The sequence below is a fragment of the Capsicum annuum genome, chromosome 8, assembly GCF_002878395.1.
Source record: "Capsicum annuum cultivar UCD-10X-F1 chromosome 8, UCD10Xv1.1, whole genome shotgun sequence".
Lineage (NCBI taxonomy): Eukaryota > Viridiplantae > Streptophyta > Magnoliopsida > Solanales > Solanaceae > Capsicum > Capsicum annuum.
The window spans coordinates 34,025,101-34,034,374 of record NC_061118.1 but is presented as its reverse complement, the minus strand read 5'-3'; the positions used below and the strand labels follow the sequence as shown (position 1 = coordinate 34,034,374).

The 9,274-nt window shown below is 34.2% G+C and overlaps 1 protein-coding gene across 2 annotated transcripts in view; it reads left to right on the top strand.

Annotated features, from left to right (window-relative positions):
- LOC107860680 (protein VASCULAR ASSOCIATED DEATH 1, chloroplastic) overlaps positions 1-6,272 on the top strand; it is a 25,375-nt gene extending 19,103 nt beyond the window's left edge. For both annotated transcript variants that reach the window (XM_047394322.1, XM_047394323.1), the window contains exons 15-18: positions 3,713-3,774; positions 3,866-3,908; positions 4,031-4,296; positions 5,781-6,272. In XM_047394322.1, coding sequence (XP_047250278.1) covers positions 3,713-3,774; positions 3,866-3,908; positions 4,031-4,296; positions 5,781-6,032 — 623 coding nt within the window. In that variant the 3' untranslated portion in view covers positions 6,033-6,272. The remainder of the gene's footprint in view (positions 1-3,712; positions 3,775-3,865; positions 3,909-4,030; positions 4,297-5,780) is intronic.
- Positions 6,273-9,274: the final 3,002 nt, after the last annotated feature.

Genomic DNA, 9,274 nt, shown 5'->3' with positions numbered 1-9,274 from the left:
ATAAATCAATAAAGAGATAGAAGAAGTAGAAAACAAGAACTACTGGTATCAAGACAATGTTAAACTAAAAGCAACTTAGCTCAAGGGTCACCTATGAGTGCAAAACATTATACTGTGTCAATGTGGAAATTGGAAAGAAATGCTTGATTGTTGGACATTTCAAATTATTTCAGAGACCATTCCGATCCCAAAGACGCTTTTACCATATCGTGGGCTCTCCTTCTCTAGGATGATGTGTCTAGGATCTGATAACCTATTATTATTGCTTCTTTAGGTCGGCTTGTATTCACCTGTGTTTTAGTAGGGCATATTACGTACCTTAATAGTGGGATCTTGTTCTTTGTTTTCTAGAAGCACAGTATTGCGCTGTGGTTCTTTGTTATCTTGTAAAGTACACTTTGGGTTGTTTCTGTCATAGTCAAATTTGATGAAGCTGGATAAACAAGACACACATTGCCTGCTTGTTAGTGCTTAATAGATTAATTTAGCACTTTCCTGATGATAGATCAATCAAAATGTTTCTTCATAGATGGTAGATGGGGCTGGGGTTATTCTTTCAGATTTTATTTGTTTGGTCGGTCTGATTTTGACTTTGAAATGCTGAGCAAATATGTACAACCATTTGGTTGTGCTCTTCCTTCAATTGAGCCTTAAAACTTTTCAGTTAGTAATTTCCAACAGTTTATCTTTGAAGGAGAGGAATTCTCTGCGTGCGCAGGTGAGCTTCCATCACCCCATGCATTATTTCAAGCTCCTTTCCTTCACTTTTGCACTCCATTTGACTCATATGGTTAGCTCGACCACGAATTCATTGATTACCTGCACAAACGAGCAATTTAACATGAGATACACCTCGAACAAAGGAAACTAGCCGATAATTCAAGCTAAAGCAACTAAAAAGTTTGTAAATTGCCAACTTGTCACCCCCCTCCCTCAAACTCAAACCCCCCCCCCCCCACCCACACTCAAAAAAAAGTTTTATACTTTTCTCCAAAAAAAAAAAAAAGAAAAAGAAAAAGCATCCTTAAAAAAAAAAGGTCATCTACTGGCAGTCATTATGAGCATTACAGTTCTTTTAGTTTGTCACACAAATCGGAGTTAAACAAATTCTTTTATGGTAAGATGAAAAACCTCGATAGCAGAAGTACGAAACTCAAGCTTTCAGGAATTTCCTTTATTTCTGACATTGATTTATCAGACCGTGAAGCAAGAAACAGCTATTTTCTGATTCTCTTTCTTCCCTACAGCCTTAGTTGTGTTCCATCAGATTATGTTCTATCTACTTATCGCCTATCACCAAGTGTATGTCCTTTGAGAAGCAATTATCTATCGGCAAGGGGTTATTATGAGGATCAAAGCTATATTTTTTGTTGCCCAAGTTGGCGGTTAAAGTGGGTTAATCTAAGGGTTCCGCTTAAGGATCTATTATATTTAGGCTCTTTAAAGCGTGTTTCCATGTCCTCAAACAGTTGACATGATGGAAAAACAGATAATGTTTCATCACATGGCATGACCTTTAATGATGGAAAATGCAGGAAGAAGTTTTTTACCTAATGACATGACACAAGTAGCAGTTTTGGCTAATGCGTGATATATCAAAATTTGAGCATGATGAGATGCAACAGTAATTTCTATTGTCTGGTTCTGTTTTAGGATTTGATGTGCACTTTTACTAATACTTTCGCATCCTGTTGGATTTAATTCAGAAAGTTCAAATCTGGATAACTTGTTTTGATAACAGGTAAAATGGTGTATGATATCACAAAACTATAGAAGCCTGGCACTAAGCTAGTGCCAGGATAATTCAAAACCCTTCTGTACCAAAACAAAAAGAAGGTTTCCTCCGTAATGAGCTCTTAGTCCTTGGTGAAACTCTTAGCATACTATTTTCATCTTTAACATCTTTTGCATCTTGTAAATTACACCGAAAAGCCAAAAGCCGTAAGCAATTTAATTCACTCTTCGGAACAGTCTTTGTTTTCCATTGGAAGCATCTAGCATCCTTCCATAAAACCCAATACAGACATTTTGGTAGTGTCTTCCATACTTTTTGCACTGATCTCTTCAATCCTTCAATCCCTAGCTTGTCAAAAGATCGTTCATAGTGAATGGCATTACAAAATGAACTCTAAATAGATCGAAAGCAGGCCCAAAGCAGCCTTGACCCAGGGTACTGTTTAAAAAAAAAGGAAAGGAAAGTGCTGCTCCCCTCTGCACTGTTACACAAAAAACGTCTGCTGCAAATATTTAAACGTTTTCAAGGCTTTTCAAGGCTGTTTCGACTCCTATAATTGCTTTCCAAAGCCAAACTGTGCTGCTGTCCCCTTCACTGTTGAGAGCCTTGCAACAGGAATTAACTGAGAAGTGTCCAGTATTCTGTGTCATCCAAAGTATAGTGTCGGATGCTTCTTCATTCAATGGTACCTTCTCTATATCATGCAATAGTAGAGCCATTCTCGGAACTTCCCAATCAAAACAATTTCTGCAAATCTCTGAGCACTAGCTATTTTCATTTCAACAATCCGAGACACAACTACCTGCATTCGATGGAGCCTGTCGATATCTTGATACTTGACATTTGTCTCCTATTCAAGCATCTTGCCAAAAGTTGGTGCGTCTGCCATTACCAACCATGACTTTTGTATTTACAACAAAAGCAGACCATAAGCTAGATATAGCTTCCAAAGGCCTAAACCATGAGAATAGTTAAATAGGACCAGTGAACCAGATGCTTTGTTCTCCATATTTATCAGATTTGACCCTTTTCCACTAGCTCTCATCTTCTTTTCCATAGCCATTTCATCAATAAGCTATTGTTATGGACCTTCAAGTTTCTGATCCCCCCCCTTTCTTATCAAGAATCATATTGTCCCTCACTCCACCAAATGAATAGATCCTCTAATTTTTATAACCACCCCCACAAGAAATTCCTCCCAACTCTATCAATTGTTTTCTCATACTGACTGTTAAAGAAAACAAGGACATAAAACGTAGGTTGAGAATCCAAAACACTATTGATTTGCACCACCCTACAACCCAGAGACAAGTATTGCCTTTTCCACATAGCAAGTCTCCTTTTTGCATCTCTCTTCAATCTTTTGCCACACATGTTTCTCCTTGAACTTAACCCCCAATGGCATTTCAAGATATTCTCTGGGTTGCCAGTCTGACAACCTAAAATGTTTCCTAATCTAGTTAGGTTTTGTGCTCCATTTACTGTGAACAGAGAGCTTTTTTCCAGATTTATCTGAAGACCAGAAACCATTTCAAAAAGTAGTAGGATCACCCTAGATACTTCAATTAGTCCCACATCATATAAGCGTATTGTCTGCATACTGTATGTGGGAGATCTTCACTCCAGTTGGCACAATGATATTGATTGCTGAACCTTTTCTCTGAACACTTCTGGATAAGACTCTCCATTGATTTCAACAGCTGAAACGTTGCTTAATGGATGGATTTCAGTCTAATCTTTGGCATTCCTTGAAATTTAAGCCCGACTACTCATTCACGACTCCAATGAAAATGTATCGGGAGTGAGAAGATGAGAGTGTGGAGGGGTAGGCATTGTATCTTGCACATATCGTTGGTAGGTAGGCTGTGTATCCTTTGTTAGTTTGGCTGCGTAAGCAGTAACAGAGGAAAGGTATCTTATGATGTTCTCCTTATGAGAACTTATGTGTCGCTGCTAATTGCTTGGGAATCTCTGCAGGGAAGATAGTGCAGTCTACAGTTGATGAATGTCGAGATGTATATGCCACATGGATAGCACTTGTATATTCCTCATCCCCTCCAATTTCTTCTATTTTCAGTTTGCAGGATTTTTAAAAGCTGATTAAAAGATTAATGAGGTTTTTTTTTCCAGGCACATGAAGTGTTGAGGCAAAAGAATTTAGAGAAGGAAGAAGGTAGTGCTTCTGGAAACCTCTTGTATCACACCTTTGGCAATCTATATGTTTGGAGTATTACATTATTTGGTTCCGAGCTCATGTTTTCTGATTAAATTATTCTTTGTCTGCTGATGGTCAAGTTACTCATGTGGTAACAAGTTCTCAGCCGAAAGAAAGTTCTGAACATGTGGAAAAATTAGATGAGACTAGTAATGAAGTCAGGTCACAAATGCCGCCGCTCAACCAGCAAGCTGCAGATTCCCTGCAGGGTAGCTGTAGCAGTACTTTGTCCGTTATTTCCTTGTGTAGAGGTTTCATACTCAAGTGTTCATCATCTTTAAAATCTCAAAGCCAAGCTTCCATTCTTATAGTGATCACCATTGCTGTGATTCTGCTTCTAATGCAGGTATGTTTTTGAATTTGCCCTCTATCTGAGAAATATGTTGTAACTATTTGTTACCACAAATTGTTCCTGATGTGTATGAGCAAGGGGAAAGTGAACTACTATGTCCATGCAATCATGCATTGTTGATTGTTGATTTTCATGAATTTATCTGTAAATTGTTTTTAGTGTTAAAAATCACCAGAGACTGCTTATTTTTTTATCTCATTCTTTTTCTCTGCTATTCTGTTTGGTGTCAGATACTCCGTGTAAACTAGTTTTGGCTCAGTGGTTTCACCTTTCAATGTTTAAGATAGCAATGCAGACACTCCTCCTTACCATTTTAATTGATATGGGTTGATTTTCAAGGTTTGAATGGATAATTATATTGGTCTTGTGAAGGAGTGAAAATTTTTTTAACTTTGAGGAAGTGTAAAATGGAGAAGAGATCAAATTAATTTTTAAAATGATATTAAGTAGCGGTTATCCCCCCCCAAAAAAAAAAGAATATGTAAAGTAGCTTTTTCTGGCCACTCAAGGTATGACCTAGTGGTCAAACAAATGGAATAAAGACAATACGATCTCGGGTTCAAATTCTAACGGAGGTAAAAAAAAAAACTCTGATTTTTCACACTTAAACCTTGGGGGTGGAGTTATCCGATATCAAGTACTCCGTGGAATAGTCGAGGTGTGCGCAAGCTGGCTCGGACACCAATGTCATAAAAAATAAAATAAAGTAGTATTTATTTAAATGTTATTTGCACTTCCGTTACTTCTTTTTCTTGACTGCTTTGGATTGTTTTTCCTTGAGCCGAGGGTCTATCGGAACAACCTTTCTACCTCTAAGGTAGAGGTAAGGTCTGCGTACACTCTAACTCTACCCTCTCCAGACCCTACTTACTTACTGCACTATGGGTATGTTATTATTTGAAGTGAAGGGGAAAACATCAAAAACATATTCAGATCGAATCATTGTTTAGACAGATTAAGGTAAAAACTTGTTCAATAAATGAGACAAAGGAAAGGGAGTGTAATTAGCTGCATGTTATAGGAGTGTAACTAAAGCACACTTGTCTGATCTGGCTATCTTCTATAAATGTAGGAGGATGCTGCCGTTTTCTCCCTTGTTTTTATGTCTATGGAACATGCTTGGTAACGTTGTGTTTATATGCATTTCCTTTAATCATCTGTTCCACAGTTACTTCCCTTTTCATTATGCCTTTAGAAAACCGGTGTAACTTGTGTCACAGCTTCACCTCAGTCTGGCTTTTGTTTCAGTGTGTCAATTTTGGTCACTGCTCTAGTTTGTTTGTTTTACTTTGTATATGTGATCTATCATCTATTGATTCTTTACTGTTACAACTTAATAGGTTTCCACGTATGATGGGTATGCGAAGACCCATGAATTTTGACCCCTTTATTATGCGGTCAAGATCGTTTCTTGCAAACTGAGATGAAGGATAAAATTGCTGATAAATTTTTTTCGTCTCATCAAACTTTGTCTGCAGATGAGCATAGTCGTGTTATTAGGTAGACCGCAGCACGTCCACGTGATACGTCAAGGGGACTGCGCAAGTAGCATGTATCAACTAGGAGAGACGGGTGTGGATACACTAAGTTTTCTGGATAGGAAGATTAATCATCTAAAAGATGAGATGCTTATGGTCGAAGTACTGCTCGACAAAATGAAGCAGGAGTATACACTTCTAGAGACGAAACTGAAAGAGTTTGAGCACCTACGGAAGCTACAGACAGCATAAACGAGCTGTGTACATAGATGCTGCTGGTGCTTTTGTCCATTTTTATCTTATTTTTGGACGTTCATGTATATTTGGAATTACTACATGGTTGCACTGTCTACAGAAATAGTAATAAAACAATTGTAAATATATCACAGATGCATGCATCCTAAGAGCTTTTGTATCATGATTTGAATAATCTTTGTTAAGAATGGTAAACATCCACGTGACCATGATAAGAATAATCTTTTGTTGAGAACAGTAGGGGTGTGGAAAAACCATATCGATCGATAAACTAGACCGATAAAAATGTTATTGGTTTATTGTTATTGAGTTAACGGTTTTTTAATGGTTTTATAAAAAAAAATTATTGGATTATTGGTTCGGTTTGATTTTTTCTTATTGGGTTATTGGTTAAATCGATAACCCAATAAGAAAATAAATAAATAAATAAATAAATAAATATATATATATATATGTCTTTAATTTCTATAAATTAACAAACTTACAATTTCAATAATACAAACTCTTAATTTCTCTTAACAACATATAGTCAAAACTTGACGAATCTTGTAAATTAAAATATAGGATTTTTGGTTGCAACTAAGATTTGATTTTTTTTTTCATGTAAGTTACTACAATTTCTATTTTATGAGTATTTTTTTATCGGTTAAACTGAAAATCGAATCGTTAAGAACTAGAAATCGATAAATCAAAAATCGATAACAAATATCTTATTGATTTGGTTATTGGTTTAGCATATTTAAAAATCAAAAATCGATAAATCGAACCGATAATATATAAAATCGAACTGAATCGATCGATGCACACCCCAAGAGAACAGTAGCAGAGCCAGAATTTTCGTCAACGGGAAGAGAACAGTAGCAGAGCCAGAATTTTCGTCAAAGGGATTTAAAATCTGAAGAAGCGGGGGCTTCAACATATATAATGTACATAAAGATAATTCCATATAATATATATTTCCACTGAAGAGGGTTTGGATGAACCCCGATCCCTGGCTTTCTCCTTGCAGGTAAATATCCACATGACCAGGATTAGAATAATAACGGAAATAGGGCATAAGAAGTGCATTACAAAAACATTTCTAGTGTAGTAAACAAGTGGGGGTTGGAGAGGGTCGGATGTTCTGTTCTTTTTGTAATGGAGAAGTTGTTTTCGATACATCCTGTGCTCAAAAAATTACAGATCGAGAATATAAAAGCATTAAATATTCGTAAGTGTAACCTTATCAGCGTGAATAAATGTTGCATTTCCCATATTACTGGTGAGAAAAATATATATCCTAGTAGAGGCGTAAAGAAATTTTGTATATCACCTATCATAGGCATGAAAATTATAAGAATATCAAGACGATTACGTTCTGGCAACCATAGATGGAAGAAACGATTTCAGCTGTGTCTTCTTTTCCATCTTCATGCATGGATGATAACAAGGAAAGTTTCTGATAGTAATTTCTTTTTAAAATAAAATTGTTTACATCTAACTTTCACAAAATAAGAATAAGATTGCATTCCATCGTAAAAGTTGACTGTATATCATTAAATTGACTTACAATAACATGTAAGCTTTCATTGTAAATACAAGATAATCATTTGAGAAATAGGGTACACCATCTAAAAAAAACAAAAAGATATGAATATAAAATACTTTAAAAAAAGCAAGTGTGAGGCCAGTAAAATAATTACTTTAGACCCCCAAAATATTGACGTCTCAAAAAAGTTTAACACTATATTTATGTTTTAATTTCACTTTGTTTCAAAGGTACAAAGTTCATAAAAAAAACTAGCTATTTTAAAAAGTTGAATTATTGACACAAATATTCATATTAATATATAATTTTTTTACAACAACATCCAACATAATATATTGTAAACAAATGGTCGATATCTTATTAATAGAATATAATCTCGCTTTTAAATAATAATATTATTATGTGAAGTTAAATATTTTATGTCTTTTAAAAATAAGTAATACGTAAGAACAAAAAAGGACCTCTAAATTATTATTATTATTATTATTATTATTATTATTATTATTATTATTATTATTGTGTATATGTATATGTATTTAAGACCTCGTACTAAAATATGACTTTAAGTCAATAATTTTATTGAGATGTCTTTGTAGGACGCAACTTCATATATACTGTTCATATGTTTCTTTAAAAATAAATTAATCAATAATATTTCAAGAAGATTTTGAAAAATCATTAGATATATAACTTTCTTATTTAATTGAATTAAATATCGAAATATATTCGCGATATATTATAATTAAAAATACCTAAATTTATTCACGGTATATTATAGTATTGCAAGTTTTGGATTGAGGGCAACAAATGTGCTCAATTTTATTTGAATGATACATTTTCTCTAAAATGAACCCCAAAAATTTCTCTTCTTATTGAACTCCAAAATTAAGTCTAGTGACCAGTAAATCGATTAGAAATTGTTTCAGCATTTAGGAGCAACTTTTTAGATGTAACAGTTTCAGTTTCTGTTTCCAGTTTCTGTTTTTAGTTAGAGATTGTTATTCCGTTTTACTAATATATTGATTCGATTATTTTTGCGAACATAAATATGATGCTACTTCAGATATTCATTTATAGTATATGCTTAAGCTTTCTTCAATGATTTTTTAGGATTGTTTTAGCCTCTCCAACTTTTGTAAGAACAAGTCGGTAGGCATTTGTTTTTACATCCCTTGATTCAGCCAATTGCTAGGATTTATACGATTTTTTCTACTTTATCTGATTTTTTATCAGAATTAAAATTACTTTTTTTTGATGAAAAAATTTCCTCATTGGAAAAGACCTCTTTCCTATTAGGGAGGAGAGAATTTGAACTCTATAAATAGAATGTCTTTCTTGTTTAGAGGAAATTTCTCCCAATAAATTTTAAGTTTTTATATATATTTTATTGGTCAATCATATCAAATAATATGTATTTTAATTATGGTTTTTTTTTGGTCATCTGATTTATCGCCTCAATGATTGGCAGGGCCGGATGAAGCATGAAACAGCTAAAGCTGTTGTTTTAGGCCCCCAAAATTTTATAACATGTGTATATATTATATTTTTTAATCTCAATTTATGTGATTGTGTTTGAATATCTAGAGTCAAACGAGTTGTTTTTTTCGTAATAAATAATTTTATTGTAAAATTATAATGATTTTATATAAGCATACAATCAAATGTTTGAATCTTGAAAGCAAAAAGTGTCACATAAATTGGGTCAGAGAGT